Source organism: Notolepis coatsorum (assembly GCF_963971535.1).
Source record: "Notolepis coatsorum genome assembly, chromosome: 11".
NCBI lineage: Eukaryota > Metazoa > Chordata > Actinopteri > Aulopiformes > Paralepididae > Notolepis > Notolepis coatsorum.
This window is the reverse complement of record NC_140175.1, coordinates 41,005,248-41,023,600: the sequence shown is the minus strand read 5'-3', so window position 1 is coordinate 41,023,600 and position 18,353 is coordinate 41,005,248. Positions and strand designations below refer to the sequence as shown.

The 18,353-nt window shown below is 47.1% G+C and overlaps 1 protein-coding gene across 1 annotated transcript in view; it reads left to right on the top strand.

The window, feature by feature from the left end:
* Positions 1-18,061, top strand: part of lzts3a (leucine zipper, putative tumor suppressor family member 3a) — a gene marked incomplete at both ends in the record, with an annotated part of 34,419 nt that extends 16,358 nt beyond the window's left edge. The window contains 5 exons of the mRNA XM_084325448.1: positions 14,987-15,115; positions 15,852-16,043; positions 16,729-16,959; positions 17,165-17,443; positions 17,585-18,061. Coding sequence (XP_084181574.1) covers positions 14,987-15,115; positions 15,852-16,043; positions 16,729-16,959; positions 17,165-17,443; positions 17,585-18,061 — 1,308 coding nt within the window. The remainder of the gene's footprint in view (positions 1-14,986; positions 15,116-15,851; positions 16,044-16,728; positions 16,960-17,164; positions 17,444-17,584) is intronic.
* Positions 18,062-18,353: the final 292 nt, after the last annotated feature.

The following is an 18,353-nucleotide window of genomic DNA, read 5'->3' as shown; positions in this document are numbered from 1 at the left end:
GCTGACTGGGACTCTCTTTGTTCCCGTCTCGAGGAGGTTAATGGCGTAGATGTCGTCTTTAGAGCGAATGTCTTTCTTTTCGTTCTTAAAGGGCATTTGTTCTAAGGTCCATAGCCTCTCTACATGCTGCAGGAGTGCGGTGTCTCCCTCTGTGACTCGGGAGTGGAGACAGCTAGTGGCTGTGGTTCGGTTGAGAGATTTGGCGAGTGGGCCTTGGAGAGTCCATCCTAGGCGGGTCTCGACTGCTGCAGGACAGCCTCTGGGTCCGGTCTGAACCCGGTCTATCGGGACAATGAGGTCTGCATGGTCGGAGCCTATCAACAGTGTCGGGGTAGCACCGTCTATGAGTGGGATCGGTAGCTTGCGTAGATGTACATATTTCTCCATCAGCTTGGCTACGGGGTATGTGTACCGCGACAGTCCTATTTCTTGGCTGGTGAAAGCGTCTGTAATCCTGTACCGTCGCTCGGGCTGGCCGCTTGCTGCGATAGAGAATGAGACATTCTCGCCCTTTATCGTTTTCAAATCTCTTCTTATTGTCCGAATTGTCATTTGGTTTTCGCTCCCCCGCAGCCCTAGCTGGGCCGCAGCGGACGCGAGCAGAAGGGTCTTCTCTGACCCATCATCAAGGACGGCGTAAGTGTCCATGACTTTATTCTGGTAGCTCAATGTCACACGGACTACCTTTAAGAGCACTCTGGCTCCGCTGCTGCTGGCGGGGTCGATGTACATGACGCTTGCTTTGCTGCTTGATGGTGCGGGTGGAGGCCGCCGTCTGTTACTGTCGTGGAGTATGTCCAGATGGGCTCCATCGCACCGACTGCACTTTTTCTTTAAGCGGCATTCGGCTGCCATGTGTGATCGCGCACAGCGAAAACAGCGTCTGTTGGACTTTATCCATTGACTCGCTTCCTCCGCATTCATTTTGGGGAATGAGTCACATTGTGACAGCCAGTGTTCTTTCTCACAGTAGGGGCACACTATCTTCCACTTCTCCTTTCTTGAGGGGGTACTGTGGCTCCTACTGCTTGGCACTGACTCCGATTGGTGCATGACAGTCACCGATCTTCTTCCATCATTTAGTCTCCTGGTTCCTTCTCTGGAGCCAGGGGTGCTCCGTCCGAATGTATCTAGCCGTAAGCTGCTGACTTCTCTCGCCAGGAAGTCGGCTAGATCGAGGAGGTTCGGTTCGGGGCCATTAGGGTCTCGGTGGTCTCTCTGCCGCCTAAAGCGCTCCTGTCGGGCGGGCGGTAGCTTCTCCAAGATCCTCTCTACATTTGAGTTGGCGTATAGTTCATGCCTACCCTTTTCCCTCTGCGCTCCCAGCATCCCTACTAGGGACTGCACTCTGATGGACAGGTCGTCCAGTGCTCGATTGTCTGTTGCTGGGGGTAGGCGGTCGATGTGCCTGATCTCCTGGATCACGTAATCCCATATACGTCCATATCTCTGGTCCAACGCTACCAGCGCTGCGGTGTATGGGGTCGTGGAAGTGGCGTAGGCGAGCGATATGTTGTGCGCGCGGGGTACCTTTAAATGCTTCAGTAGTATCGCGTATTTATGGCGTTCATCAATGACATCCACCAACATTGTCTCCAGACACATGCGGAGCTCCGTATACTGGGCCCGGTTCTCCTGGGTGAAGTCTGGTACCATAGGTGTGCCAATGTATGACGCGGATTGTTGATACATCGGCGAGCGTTGGGGGAGAGGCCTCCTAGGTGAGTCTCCTCCTGCTCCTTGGCGTGGGCTGGTACCGGCTGTGTACCATGGCCTGCTGGTCCAGGTGCTGTTCCTCGGTGCGGGTCGTGCTCACCCGTGAATAGCGTCGGGGGTCTGTAGCACAGCTCCGCGGGGGTATAGCCTGGGCTGTACTGGACCTCCTGGTCCGGTAGAGTACTGTGCTGTCGTCGGGCGTGGTTCTCCTCCTCTTCCTCTTCGTCTTCCGTTAGGTCATCCAGGGCTTGTAGTCTCTGATTTAGCCTCTCCGCAGTGTATGCTGCTCCTTCCCGGTGGCTGGGTCTCGCTTGGACCGGTTGGGGAAGGGGGTCTGCGGGGGGTATAAACCTCGTCTGTTGGTCAAGTTCAGGGTCGCTTACTCGGCTAGGGGATGCCGCCCTGGAGTGATGTCTAGACGAGTTCCTGGAGCCTCTGGTGGAGGGAGGGGGTGTTGTCCTTCTGATCAGCTGTTCTATTAGTTGCGCTTGTGCTCTGTCGCGCTCGGCTTCTCGCTTGGTGAGATCCGATTCTCTCTGGGCACCGGTGGCGGCGCGCTGGGCGTCGGCCCGGTCTCTTGCCATATTCTCTTCCATCTGAATGCGTCTTATTTCCAGGCGTATGTGCTCTTCTTCGCTCCGTTGCTGTATCTGCAATCGATCGCGTTCACCCTGGAGTCTATCGCGTTCAGTAGAGGCTTTCAGGCTGACGAGGAATGCCTGCTGTAGTGTCCTCTCTGCCTCGCTGGGAGAAGACGGTTGTATAGGGGAGCCGTCCCTTGGGGTACTCCGTGCGGAGTCTTGGAGCTCTATCTCCACGGTGCTCTCCTCATCTTCTTCCGTGCCGAGTTCTCTCTCGGTAGTGTTGTCTTCCTCCCGGGACTCGTCGGGGACTACTTCTTCGGTATTGGCGGGGTGTAAAGTCATGTCTGGTTCCCCCTGGTCCCCACCGTGAGCTGGGTCAGTTACGTTAGAACCCATAGGGGCCTCTATGGTCGGGGTAGCCTGGTCGTTAGGGTTAGACATAATTTTACTTTCTAGTTTTACCGCGTTTACTGTTGGTAGAAGACTAGGTTGTTGACTGACAGCGTAAGCCTCTAGGTACTGAGGGAGCTGTCGTTTGCGCCGCGGGCGTTGTTGGTTAGGAGGATCGTTTCGTGGAGTGTTCATCATAGGCCATTTTAATATTAATAACACTATATTAATATTACACTGATTACCCTCCGGCTCGAAGGACCAATTGTAACTGAGGGGTACAATTCCCTGACTGTATTGTTAGATATGATACTTACTACCACTACCTCTTGTACTTTAGACTCTGGCCACCCAGTACTAGGTATAAATAATTATGATAAACACTCCCACCTGATGAAACGGATCCAACACAAATGTACCAAGTCGAAAGTCTGCGTTTAATAATAATACATAGCAAAAGGTATGTACAACGATCACTTAATTACATTTATGATTTGAAATAGTATGCACTTTTATGGCAAATGAGTATTCGTAGGTAGATCAATATCGAATGTCCAATCTCTGATTGCGCAGGAAGCAAATATACAACCTGGAATATTTAGGGAACAATAGCAATGATACTTGAATGATTATATAGCTGGATACACTAGGGGAAGGTTCCGACTGCTTGTAGGACAGCTGGAGGGGGGGGGTAGAGTCTGGCTGTATCCCGTCTGGCCGAGGGTATCCTGGGAGAGCCCACAGTCGTGCGACCCGGTGCCCAGCGATCCTCGATCCACAGATGAAAGCAGTTGGACTCTCTGTGGCCGGCGTCCTCCGGTCCACGATGGAGAGACGTGAGGCGACCTCGTCGTGTAGAGCGTCTTCTCACCTGTCGTCCTCTCCGGGGGGGGTATTTCCAACACACCGCAGTGTTGGCCTTTATCCATAGAATAATCAAAGTACTCAAAGCATAATCCAAGCCGGGGAAGGCTAGCCGTCGTCGGTAGAATAATCCAATATACAGGTCCACTCGCTCTTTGGCCTGGAGCTCCTCGGGTGCAGCTTCACGTGGGGTCAACCACCCTGGATAAGCGTCCAGCTGATGCCCGAAACGATGGGGGTGCTGATTACTATAGAACTCTTACCGCACGAGGCACTACATATGAATAGACTATTATTAGCTTAATAGAATACGTCCAACTCGACGATATAGTGCCAAATATGACTATTCAAATATTAATATACACGATGTCTCAATGCCGATACTGGGCCGAATTGGCCTTACTGCCCACACGTGGTTCGCGGGGAGGCTTTTGCGTCTGTCACTCTGTTGGAGGGTAAGGAACTGGACTAAAAGAAAGCTCTACTTTAATAGCGCAGTATATATACGCACTATGAACAAATAGTACCATTAGTGGTGCGGTAGACATATTCCTACGCGGAACTAGGACTTGTCCATACATGTTGAGCGGTACGATTGAACCTGGTCTGAGGGGTATGGCGACCTGGCACCAAGGTCTCGTCCAATGGTAGAATGGAGACTATTATGGGATGTTCAGTAGACTAGAAGGGATATTCAATGCATATTGTACAAGGAATATACAAGGGATATCAGGGGATATACAAATACAATTAAATATATATATATAAATAAATATATATATTCGGTTTAATCTGATCCTTCAGAACAGTCAGGTTACATTATGTTTGAAAGTTTAGTTGTTATATATTTCCAAAAATTTGCTACCGGTAGGCATTCCCAAAACATGTGCATATAAGTGCCAATGGCCCTCAGAGCGCATGAGAGTCGGCCACCAACCCCATAGCGCACAGCTTCCTAGGTGTGAGATAATGTACGTCCCCGGAAGGAACCCATGGCTCATAACGTTCTCCCCATAGCAACAGGCCCACCCCCTCTTCTCGTTACTACGTGACACGCTGCCATGGCAATGGCTCTTTACCTTTAGCACACTAAACGTCCGTTCTATCGATGTCAAACTCTCCCCATAGTTCTCTCTGACCAAACCTGCCTGCTCTCAGTGCTTATCAGTGTTTTGGTTACAAACCTGCTGATGACCTCGGAGCCCATAGGGCTCTATTAGAACTGGCTTCCCAGTCTAACTTGAACACACATACCACTCAATACTGTCCTCTTAAAACTAATATCTATATAGGTTATAAACCAAATGCAAATCATCGATTTCCTTCACTGGGTAGTACGTTCATTTTAACTATGAATGCTCAGGCTTGTAATGAGTTGAGAAGGTTCGACCATCTACTTAGATCCTGGAGTATTTTGTTATAAGTGCCTGTAAAATTATATCTAGTTGTCTGATTTAGGGTGGGGAAAATCTCGATGCCTAGGTATTTAAAGTGTTCAACTATGGGGATGTCGGCCGGTAGTTGCACCGCTTTGGCCAATTAATTCAGAGGTAAACAAGCTGATTTGGGCCAATTCATTTTGAAGCCTGATAGTTAGGGTTGGGTACCGTTCACATTTGAACCGATACCGGTACTGGTACCTGTGAATCGATACCGGTACTAGGGCTGCAACTAATGACTATTTTGGTAGTCGACTAATCTGTCGATTATTTTTTCGATTAGTCGACTAATCGAAAAACAATTATATATAAAAAATAAAAAAATAAGTATAATTTTTTATTTTTTATTTTATTTTTTGCACTACCTATCTTTGTGAAAGTGGCTTCTCAGTTCTGGTCCAGCTGAAGACAGAGCAGAGTGTAAGATTCTGATCAAACTGGCCAGTATCACGTCTTCGTCTGTTTGGCCCTCCATCCAATTCCTCTGCGTTGTGTACTTTTAATGGTCCTGACGTCTCCGATACTGGTAGATAAGATCCTTATCTCCCCCCGTTAGTGCAATCCGTAAACCATAATACTTCTCCACCTCCGTAAGAATTCGACACTTCGACACCGTGAGATACCTTATGAGGAAAAGCGTTGTTTATTGCTATAAACAGAACCTCATAATCAGATGTTATCAGATGTTATCAAATTGTACCGTCCTTGAAGAGTCTATTCTAATGATCTCTCGGTGTGTTCAGATTGTCCTTTTGTTATTCAGTCCAATAGTGGTCAGGCCTAGTCGTTAGCCTGAACCCTCCTCGTGTTAGCCGAAGCTAATGATGTCGTGGCATTCTTCCTCCCCCCCCCCCCCCCCCCCCTCTCTCGTGATAAGAGGAGAGAGAGTCTCTGTGTGATCTCAGTCCTACTCGCTCTTGGTCAGCTCCTAGTCTGCCTTACACCCGGAAACACCGTTCGACTCATAGATGTTCGTCGTCGCAACGACGGCCCCGCCTTCTGGTTGTCATGCGACGTGTTGTCATGACAACTGCATAACCTTTAACACTAATAAACTCACGTTTCATTAAGATGAACCTCTCTCCCTCCTGCCCTGGGAGACAGTACACTCTAATCTCAGATGTTCTTCCAAGGAATTCATAACAAAACCTTCGCTGACGCGGCCTGTGCCTGTGAAACCACTGGTTCCACCACCGTCAATATCACCGTCTTCCATGCACATTTCAATCACCGTTTTAGCTGTGGTCCCCCCAATCTATACATCACATACATTGAAAAAGCACCGTTTTCTCTCATTCCCCCCTTTGATTCTCAATCAACTTTCAGAATCAACAGACTACTTGGTTTTTCAATTAATTATACCCAAAAATGGACTCATAACAATTAGGGCCCCGCCGTCTGCTGTTTTGCCTTATTGTTTTCCATTACCCGCATCACACCCAAACCAGAAAGGATAGACAACGGTCATGGAGGAGAGAGAGAGAGAGAGACAGAGAAAAACACAGATTGCAACTTTTCAAAAGACACACCTAAACCCTTCGGCCCCCCTATTAGGTACACCCCACGTCCAAATCAGAGCGCTCCCTTCCCTCTTACAGTACACCTCCCATCTTGGGCCGGTCCCGTCTTCTAGGGCAAGGGCCCCTTTCAGTGACGGCTCCTTTCCTGAGCTGGTCCCCCCTCCAGGGCGCGGTCCCCTAGGCAAAAATGTCTCCCCTGGTCTGCTCCTGCTCAGTGTCTCTGGCTGTCCTCTCCACATCTGCTCCTCCACCGCCGCCGTCTCCTCCCTCTCGTCGTGGATGATCTGTGTACCAGGCGTCGGTGCCTGGCCCCTGCGGCTTCCTCCTCCTCCAGTCTGTCTCCTGGTCATCTCCTGGTCATCTCCATCGCTGTCGGTGTCTCCCCCCTTTGAAAGCAGAAACACAACACCGGCAGTCGTCTGTCCATTCGACTTCCCTTGTTTTGCTATTAGTCTACCACCTTCTCCACACCCATATCTAATCCTACAGGGCTGTTCCCTGTTTTGTTGTCTTCCGGCGTGACACCAGCAGCTAAACGATACCCACTCGGCGCTCTACGTTTGTCCCATGGGTGACCCCCAGCGCGCGCCAGTTCTTTCTGGTGACGTGTCCCCTCAAGACTCTGCCTATTTATTAGGTGTGAGAAGGCCCCACTGGACTTCCCTCTTTATTCCATAATTAACCCATTCAAATAACTGCACCTCCTCTGTCTGTGCAATTCTTATTTAATCCATTGTATGCTTAAACTCTATATCTAATATTATTATTATAATAATAATCCACTCTCTGTGCTAAATATTCCCCTATGGGTAATGAAAACTCCCCAGCACTACCCCCCCTCCACCACTAGGTGGCGACCTACTCCTCCTCTATGGTGGTTTAGTTGACGTGTCATTTCCTGATTCTAAACCCCTCGTGGCTCTGCGGCCATTTTAACTCGGTGCAAATGGCTACTCTCTCAACAAACGAACGCTGCCCTTCCTTCCAAGGCCTAAAAACACCGGTGTTTTCCTCTCTTTCCTATCAGGGGACGCTTCTCCCGGACTAAACTCTTGCTTATCGGACATAATACACAGTTTAAGGTAAACACCCGATCGACTTTCCTCCCGCTACGACAAATTCCGGCCGTCTTGAGACCACAGCGACCAGTTTAAGGTGGGCCGTCTCAGGCGACAGTCTTGTCATAACAATCCCGCCATAACAGATTTCAGTCTGGTTCAGCACCCCCCCCCCCTTTCTCCTCCTGCATTTACACTCCCAACCAAAACTGTGCAGCCTGCCTCGTTTGCTTTTCATTCTCTGTAGATAACACCCTCGATTTTCACCATGGCTCTCTGCTCATATTATTACAGCTGGCTTCTCTGTCGCTACTTATTTACGGATGCACTATCTTCGTTCGTTTTTATTTGGCTTAAAAGATCAAAACAACCGTGTGCACAGTGAACTCACATTTTTGATCGGAGCGCTGTTTCCCCTACAGCGCTGGTTCGCCTCCTGACCGCTCGACTCGCCGCTCTCTCCCAGGGCTGGCCGGCCTTGCTTCGATCATGATTCTCCCACACATTGATGACTGTTGTCCACTGTCGCCCCATTATTGAAAAAGTCTTTATCCGTTGTTCTTATCTCTTGCAAATCCGGCTGTCATCAACAACCAACTGTTCCCGTTGTTTTAATCTCTTGCAAATCCGGGTCACGGCACCAACTGTAAGATTCTGATCAAACTGGCCAGTATCACGTCTTCGTCTGTTTGGCCCTCCATCCAATTCCTCTGCGTTGTGTACTTTTAATGGTCTCCGATACTGGTAGATAAGATCCTTATCTCCCCCCGTTAGTGCAATCCGTAAACCATAATACTTCTCCACCTCCGTAAGAATTCGACACTTCGACACCGTGAGATACCTTATGAGGAAAAGCGTTGTTTATTGCTATAAACAGAACCTCATAATCAGATGTTATCAGATGTTATCAAATTGTATCGTCCTTGAAGAGTCTATTCTAATGATCTCTCGGTGTGTTCAGATTGTCCTTTTGTTATTCAGTCCAATAGTGGTCAGGCCTAGTCGTTAGCCTGAACCCTCCTCGTGTTAGCCGAAGCTAATGATGTTGTGGCATTCTTCCCCCCCCCCCCCCCCCCCCTCTCTCGTGATAAGAGGAGAGAGAGTCTCTGTGTGATCTCAGTCCTACTCGCTCTTGGTCAGCTCCTAGTCTGCCTTACACCCGGAAACACCATTCGACTCATAGATGTTCGTCGTCGCAACGACGGCCCCGCCTTCTGGTTGTCATGCGACGTGTTGTCATGACAACTGCATAACCTTTAACACTAATAAACTCACGTTTCATTAAGATGAACCTCTCTCCCTCCTGCCCTGGGAGACAGTACACTCTAATCTCAGATGTTCTTCCAAGGAATTCATAACAAAACCCTCGCTGACGCGGCCTGTGCCTGTGAAACCACTGGTTCCACCACCGTCAATATCACCGTCTTCCATGCACATTTCAATCACCGTTTTAGCTGTGGTCCCCCCAATCTATACATCACATACATTGAAAAAGCACCGTTTTCTCTCAAGAGGAACAGATTGGACATTGAGCATGACCTCAGAGTTGCTTTGAGACTCTTGTCAGGACCAAACAACATCCCCAGTTATCCCATTAGTTCCCCCAAACTTACTGTCGGTCTGTTATGTTAACCCTTTATCTGCCAGAGATTATTCTGATCTTAATCCACTCTCTGCCACCACCAGTGGCGGCTGCTGGATGCTTCGCCACTAGGGGCGCTATACCAAACATTTTGCAAACATGTACAAGGCACGCATTGGCGAATATTATCACCATTGCCATCGATCAATATATGATCACAGTCAGTCAAATGCAACCACGTTTCCAATAGCCCAACACAAACACGCACAGCTCTCTCTCTCTCTCTCTCTCTCTCTCTCTCGCTCTCTCTCTCTCTCCCTCTCTCTCCCTCTCTCTCTCTCTCTCTCTCTCCCTCTCTCTCTCTCTCTCAGATCGATTCAATAAGAAACACATATGTATATATTGTCATTTTAAACAAGTTACCATTCATTGTCTGAGTGGTTATGCTCTACCCGTGGCGAAATTAGAGAGAGAGAGAGAGAGAGAGAGAGAGAGAGAGCGAGAGAGAGAGAGAGCGAGAGAGAGCGAGAGAGAGAGAGAGAGAGAGAGAGAGCGAGAGAGAGAGAGAGAATTAACTCACTGTTTACGTGGTCCACTCACTGTTGTCCCGACTCCCCAGACTGTTGATGTATATCAAGCCGGAGGGCTTGATAAAGTGTATAATCCGCTGTTGATGATGTATATCCAGTCCACTGTCCAGACTGCCATATAGCTTGTTAGCTGTTAGCAGTTAGCACCACACAACAAGTAGTTTGATTTCTTTGTCCATTTCCGCGTCGAACAGACTGCAAACTACCTGCAAAAAAAACTGACATCGGCCAATCAGAGAGCGTCTCCGCAAAATGCGGCTACAGAAATTCTTGACGCTGCTGCCTAGACCGCTTCAAATCGCGCCCGGATTCCAACATAATAGTCATATTTCAACGCACAACGCGTTACGCACTGATTGGCTGCGAGGGATACAGCGATCAAACTGTGACGCGCACTCAGATCGCTATTGAGTCTAGCCCGGGCAGAGAAATACAAAAAAAAAAAGAAAAAGGGGTCACTTCCTGTTCAGGAAAACGAGTATTTTTTATTTATATATTAACGTTATATTGTGCATTGGAAACACAAACATACTTAAAATGAGTAAATATTATTCATTTTAAACATGTTTATATTATTTATAGGGCTATAAAACAAAAAACAAAAAAGTTTTTTTTTCTTATTCTCTGATTTAACAGGAGGGGGGGGCGTGAATAAAACCCTAAAAGTATCATTCATCTTTTTTGAATCCGTTGTTACTGCTCCTTGTTGTGTCCTGATTGAGGGAATATCCAAAAATGTATCGCTCGCTCGGATTCTCATTGCTAGTAAATGGCTGGGTCTAGAACCATGGAAGTAATAATTTTGTCTCGTCCTGTGTATTAAAAACTTGGAGCGCTGTCTAAGTATAGAGTTTATTTATTTTTTAACTATCTTCCGTTGTGTGTTCGTTTGTCCATTGTAGTTAGACTGCAATAAAGCGTATAGGTCAGAGTATAATGTTTTTTTTTTTTATCGCTTTTTTCTACTGGGCAGTCCAGTAGAGAGAGAGAGAGGAGGAATAGGAGACAGAGTGGGGGGAGACATTCGGCAAATAACGACGGGTTTGGGAATCGAACCCGGGTCGGCCGTGCCGCGGCTGAGCGCTCTATGTGGTTCTGAGTCTTATGCTCTCTCAGTATGGATAATGGTTCTGAGTCCTATGCTCTCTCAGTATCAATAACAGTTCTCAGTCCTATGCTCTCTCAGTATCAATAACGGTTCTCAGTCCTATGCTCTCAGTATCAATAACGGTTCTCAGTCCTATGCTCTCTCAGTATCAATAACGGTTCTCAGTCCTATGCTCTCTCAGTATCAATAACGGTTCTGAGTTCTATGCTCTCTCAGTATCGATAACGGTTCTGAGTCCTATGCTCTCATAGAGAACCGATCTGATCCATTGATTTTACTTAACAGTAATTAACAGTAATACACTTTGACCATTGGTTTGGGGCTATTGGACAGCTATGTCGGCAAACATATCAGTATCGGCCAATGATAGTGATTTACTTTTTTTTTCTCTTTATTTATACCAGGGTAGACTAAGACTCTGTACGGAGTATTGCACATATAGGCTATATATATTTGTACATGGGGTTGACTTAGGATATAATCTGTATATTATACCAGGAGGGGGGAGCTGTACATATGTGCATTGTGTTATTATTGATATATTGAGTATACATATGTGTATCACCTGTCCAGCAGAAAAAAAACGGTATCTTTATTTTTATTTCATATTTTATCTTGTTCTGGCTGCTTTTTTTTATATAGCGCTTTTATCCAAAGCGCTTTACAATTTGTTACTCACATTTTACCCATTCACTCACACATTCACACACCGACAGCGGAGGCAACCATGCAAGGTGCCAACCTGCTCATCGGGAGCAATTAGGGGTTAAGTGTCTTGCTCAAGGACACATCGACACGCTGCCCGGGAGGAGCGGGAATCGAACCGGGAACCTCCGAATTGCCAGACGACTGCTCTACCTCCTGAGCCACTGTCGCCCCACTGTTCTTTATTATCTACCACAATTCTTATATTTCTATTCTTTTATTTTACATATTACCTATTACCCTGCCTGTACCTCCCCTCCCGCTCCCCTGTGCTGCTATGACCCTTGCATTTCCTCAAGGGGATTAATAAAGATCCATATTATTGTTAGAATGGGTACATTTGGACAGCATGGTGGGGTTATAGGATGTAGAACCCAAACGCAGACAGGCAGAGGATAGACAGGAGGCAGGTGTTGGTTCTCAAACAATGGACTGTTCATTTATTGTTTGAGGGCAAAAGGCATAAACGCAGATAGCGACGCACAGGGAAAACGGGAGACTACGCTCATCTCCAAAATAGGGAAAACAAAGGTAAGACACAGTCTTCAAAACATGTTATCGCATAAACTGAACTATACGATAAAACGGGGAAAACAAAGAGAAGACAGTCTCCAAAACTAAGCAAAAATAAATAAATAAAAGACGTCGGACGACGGTGCTACATAAGCACATAACAGTAAACACACACAATAATGCAAGCGAGGTCAAAACTAATAACGGCAATGAGCTTATCCTCCAAGACGGGAGCGATAATGCCCACACAATGAATTACAAGGCTACTCACGGTAGTGTTCAGCGAACGGCTGACAATCTAAATAACACTACACTACGAAATCCCAGGAACATCCAAGGAACAGGTGTCAAGACAGGAACAGCGAAACAGGAGCAATGACCCGACAAGGAAGGCAGGGCAGACAACACTTAAATACACAGACTAATTAAGACATGAGGATGATTGGGAACAAGACACACCTCGGATGGAACAGACTGAACAAACTGGGGTAAAAGACTGAATAACACAAAACACACTGGGGACAAAACACTAAAGACAATAATCACAAGCTATACCAGACAAGAGAAAACAAGGGGCAACAGGTACACTGGGATAGACACCAGGATGGGGAGAACACTCATAAACACAGACAGTTTGACCAGACACAAATGTACACAAAGTTCAAGGGGCAATGACAAGAATTGTCCAGCAGGTGGAGGAAATCCATGGAAAGGTGGGGGCTGTGAGGCAGGACCGGGTGGAACGTAACATATTATATTATATTGTATATGGGTTATTCTAGAATTCAGGGTACCTTTCACATCTTCAGGATTAACCATTTATTATTTGTATTAAACTACATAATTTACTAGGGATACACCAATACCATTACTGCCCAAAACAGAATATCAGTATCTGAGACTTTCCCCAATACTAAACTATGATACAAAGAACCATGTATTGTGTCAGAAATCAAAGCAAAGTGAGTTGATTTTCTGCATGTTTGGCACACAGTATTTTTCACTTTTATTTTGGTCCTGTCTAAATTAATAAAAATGCATGACAGTTTTAATGATTTTAGAATATGTATTTACTGATGAACTATCTTAACCAGCTTTAGTAGACTAAATGAGTTGCACACCAAAAGGCAAACAGACAACAACAACAAGACCTCTTGATGGATGGAATGTTGGAATATTTTTTATTTGATTCGTTTCATTTTTGTGAAACGTAAAGCAACTGATGGATGTGCAATAGGCAATACACCTGTAACTGCTTCATTGACTTTGGCACATGAAAGCCCAACTCTGAGTACATACGTTGATTCTAAAAGTGCCAATTTTACAGTATATTTAACCTCTTACCAGTTTAACATTTCCTTCTGTCATGTTCTCCTCTCTGCAGTTCACTAATGTTAACGCTAACTGGAACACGCAAACAATGACTTGGGCACAAGTCTTGATAGACGCAATATCACACAAATACAAGGCTAACTGGGCGGCTGGGTGGCGCAGCGGAGATTGCGCTCGTCACCAATGAAAGTGACTCCGGTCTCGAATCCGGGTGTCAGCATTGCCTCCGGCTTGGGCTGGCCGTCATACTGGCTCAATTGGCAGAGCCAGCAGGTGGAAGTCGATGGGTGGTAATTTGGACGTTGTGGACATCGACTCCTACAGGTCGGTTGGGGGATGCCTGCACAGCAGAGACAGGAAGTGGCGGGGGTAGTGTGAGCCTCCCATGAATTACACCTCGCCAATGAGAGTCCGTGCTGGCAGGTGAAAAGATGTGACAGGCTGCCTCCTTGTGTACCGGAGGGGACATGTGATGCAAGGCTTCTATCCTCCCTACAACCGACCAGTGGGGGGCATAGTCTGAAAATAAGGAGAAAAAGTGGATAAAAAACTAAACAAATACAAGGATAAATTCAACAGCTGAGCTTATAGGATACGTAGACATAGTGTACACTGTAGTTCCTAAAATGCTTACAGTTGTGAAACTGGTTAATCGCCACATGCTGTTCCTCACAGACATCCCCAGCTGACTGTGACTGGTTGGGTATTTTGACTCCAACCTTTCCAGACTGGAAGAAAAAAACATAGACTAGAGATTTCTGCTTTTTCCCTTTTAGTGTCATCTACTAAATCTGACAGATCATCCTTTTAGATCAATTTTAAACAATAACCTTGCACATTAAACTTATGGTCTCTTCGCTGCGTGAAATACCGCCTTTTTCTCTTTTTTCCCCCCTGAAGGTCTCTAAGGTTTCAGTTCATAAAAGTATATTCATTTATTTTGACGTGAGTGGAGGCGGTTGGCGATTAACCGGAAGCTTTGTTATATTTTGGATTGATTGAACAGAAGAACTTATTGGCTCACTGACGCTGATGAGATAAATGACTTGGTATTCAATGACACAGCATTTTTCGACTCTATAGTAATGACGCAATCCGATCGAGACCATAAAAGTATTGAATTTCGATTCTCAGCTCAAGTCATAATTAATATTCTTAGCAAAATGTCAAAGAATGTTGGCTACACAATTTTTATGCATTTACTAAGGACAAATATATACTACCTTCGCAAACCTTGTTTTAGTCTAAAACTAAATGTCTCCATCTGGTTAAACTATATATTTGAATAATAGGGGTAGCGTATTATATGTTATAGTGTGCATATGTGCCCCAATTCTTCTGTAACAGAGTTGACATATTGTCATGTTAGTGCATGGATTCCCCCCCAAAATCAACAAAATTAACAAGCTGAGCAATGAAAATATAATCAATTCAATGAAAAAGAAAATACAACTTTTTATAGACTCAAAATATAGGCCTACCCCGAATCCTGGAATGACCAGTATGTACTGTACATTTTTACTATTTGAATAGAGTAATTTACCAGATTGTATATGGTTTTATTCCTATTTTCCCACTTCCTAAGGTGCTGAACATGCGTCGTAACCTGGACCAGAGTGAGGCGGCCATCGTCCAGGTGTTTGAGGAGAAACAGCGTGTATGGGAGCGCCAAATGGACGAACTGCGTCAGAACTACGCCTCACGTCTGCAGCAGGTGATCAATGTCAGAGCTTAGAACTGACTGTGACTTTTGATTTGGTCACGTTGGAAATTCTGAATACTTTGGTGAATTCAGATGTGTTGTCTGTATCTCTCTAGTTCTCTCTCTCTCTCTGAGCACCTGAAGACTGTGCTATTAAACCAGGAAGTGCAGCACTATGTTGATAAGGCTGTCAGCAGTAGAGCCTCCACTACTGTAGTGCCCTGCGCTGCAACACAACAAACACAAGACTAAGCGCGAACAAAAAACGCTCATGGACCCGTCTCGTCGCTTGTGTTGTTCGTTGGATTCCTTTTGGATTATTTGGGCTCGCCAAACAAACAATCAAAACGTATACGGACTCGCGGCCTCTCGTTGACTGACTCGCTTGTGTTGTCGTTGTGTGTCCGACTATGCATGCTTTCGAACACCCGCCCAACTCTACCTCTGATTGGCTTACCATGAAATTGTACTCAACCTCAGCCAATCGTCAGCATGTATGCGCTTGTCTCGCGCACTGCCCACTAACCAAGGAAGAACAGATAAAAAAAAGTATTGCCTCTCGGCGCAGAGATCTAGTTGGTCTGATGAAAAAAACCTGCTTCAATCATAGTAACGCGCTGCATTTTTTGGCAGTAACGGTAACGGCGTTATTAAGATTGGAAGAGTAATCTTACTCGTTACTGAAAAAAGTAACGCCGTTATTTATATAACGCCGTTATTCATAACGCCGTTATTCCCATCATTGCAGGTGACACGCCGTGCCCAGCGCTCCCAGAGCGCTCTACAGGCCCAGATCACACGTCTGTCCCAGGACAAGAGGAGGTTGCAGGAGGAGATGGCTGCCCTGCTGGCCCAAAGAGAGGAGCTGGAGAGGAAGTGTCTGGACTACAGAAAGGAGCAGGCCGACATCTTGCCCCGCCTGGAGGAGACCAAGTGGGAGGTAAGAGCTGGTGTGGTACGATGTGATTGAGATTGAGATGGTGGTGACTCATAGAGATGGTGAAGAGTCGTAGTTTCTTCCATCTAGAAAATAATGTATGTAAGAATAGATAACAGAGCTGCTTGGAAGGGTTTTAAAGGAACACGCCAACATTAGTAACTTAATAACGCTTAGTAACTTTGCGTTCAGTAAAGCTATCCGGCTGCAAACTAGCCTAGCTTAGCACAAATGAATGGAAGAGGATATGGACCAGCTAGCCTGGCTGTTGGCCAAAAACACCCTCCCGGAGTTTTAAGCTAGGCTAGCTGGTCCATATCCTCTTCCATTAATTTGTGCTAAGCTAGGCTAGTTTGCAGCCAGATATATTTCTACTGAATGCACAGAGAGGAAATTGGTATCTATCTTCTTGTCTGACTCTGGAGAAGATGGTATGCACATTTCCCATAATGTTGGCTTGTTCCTTTAAGGGAATTATTTTTTCACTTTTGACTTGCACCAGCATTTCCAACAAATGTTAGTTGGAGGCTGATGCAATTTTATAATAGAATGGCATAAATATTTTGAATGTTTTTGAAAACAGTTTTGGTTGGTGACTCAAACTCTCTTCCCCATTCCTCTTCGCCACTCCTCCCTCTGCCATCCTCACCCTGCGTGTCTCTTTGCTCCTCTTCTCCTCCTCCTCCAGGTGTGCCAGAAGGCCGGGGAGATCTCCTTGCTGAAGCAGCAGCTGAGGGAGAGCCAAGCGGAGGTGACCCAGCGGGCCGGGGAGATGGTGGCCTTGAGGGGCCAGCTCAAGGAGCTCAACGCCCAGCTGAGGGAGCGCGAGGAGGTTATGCTGGGCCTCAAGGACTCCTACAGCTCCAAGAGCCTGGAGCTGGAGAGATGCGAGGGAGAACTGCAGAAGACACTGACCGAGGTGGGGCTTGGTTTGACTGAGAGTCTGGCTGATGTCATGTCATGTTTGGAATTCTACCTTGTTCCACCATTGTTCTCTTTATCTATATCCTTGTAAGCTTTGTTTTGCTCTTGCTGCATGTAGACAATCATACAAATCATATGATCTATTTGTTAACATTTGGTGTTATTGTCTTTTCACCCCCCCCCCCCCTCTGTGTCACCAGGTCTCTCTACTAAGGGACAAGCTGGGAGTGTTTGAGGCTGAAGTAGTGGGCTTGAAGCGGGCCCTGGGTGAGCTCACTTTGAGCGCAGGACGTGGGGGTGTTGAGGCCTGTGGTGGAGGGAGTAGGGGAGCATCGAGGACCAGGGGGGGTTTGCCTTCCCCCCACAGCCCACCCGAGGCTTCTGCTTTCACCTATCCCACCTTGCCTCCACCTCCTGTGCCTCCTCCTGATGCCATGCTGAGCCTGCAGAGCGATGAAGCTAAAGTCCAACGTCAGGAGGCCCACCAGCATCAGGAGGCCCACCAACGCCAAGAGGCTCACATGCGCCAGGAGGCCCACCAACGCCAAGAGGCTCACCAACGCCAAGAGGCTCACCTGCGTCAGGAGGCCCATCTGCGTCAGGAGGCTCAGTGGGAGCAAGCGGGGGACCTGCGCAGGCAGCTGGAGCGCCTCCAAGGGGAGCTGCGCTTAGAGCGGCAGCAGCGCGAGCGGCAGGCACTTAACTTCAACAAGGAGCGCCACACATGGATGGACGAGAAGGAGCGGGTGCTCAAGTATCAGGCCCAGCTTCAGTTGAGCTACGTGGAGACTCTGCAAAAGAACCAGGCCTTGGAGCTCCGCGTGGGCCAGCTAGGGGGCAAGGTCACCTCCTCGACCGCCGCCACCACTACCACCACCACTACCACTACCACTACCACCACCCCCTCGCCCATCTCCTCGTCTCTGGCTCTGGCCCCCGTCGCTCTCCCTGCCCCCACCACGCCCTTGCTCACCCTCTCCCTGTCCCTCTCCCCGACCCCCGTGGCTGAGGAGAAGAAGCCCCCCGCCCTCCACCAGCTGGCCCCTCCTTGGCCTGTCTCCACTCGCCTGGAGAGGATAGAGTCCACTGAGATCTAGATTCTGACCGTAGCCCTCCAGACAAAACTGCAGTTCTTATCATATTTGACTCTTCAATAATGTTACCTTAACACACTTAAAATGTGTAACAACAACAACAACGTTAGTTCAGTTCCATAGTAAATACATGTTGCTTCCCTGGGGTGGTCCTAGGACGTACTGCACTACGGAGAACGGCTGAGGTGCAAAGGATTGTTGGGATAAAACGGAGTACAAAAGTTTTAACATTTTGGTATCTAAAGATGTCCCTCATGTCCCTATGTAGAAGCCAGTTGATTGTGCCCTATTGATC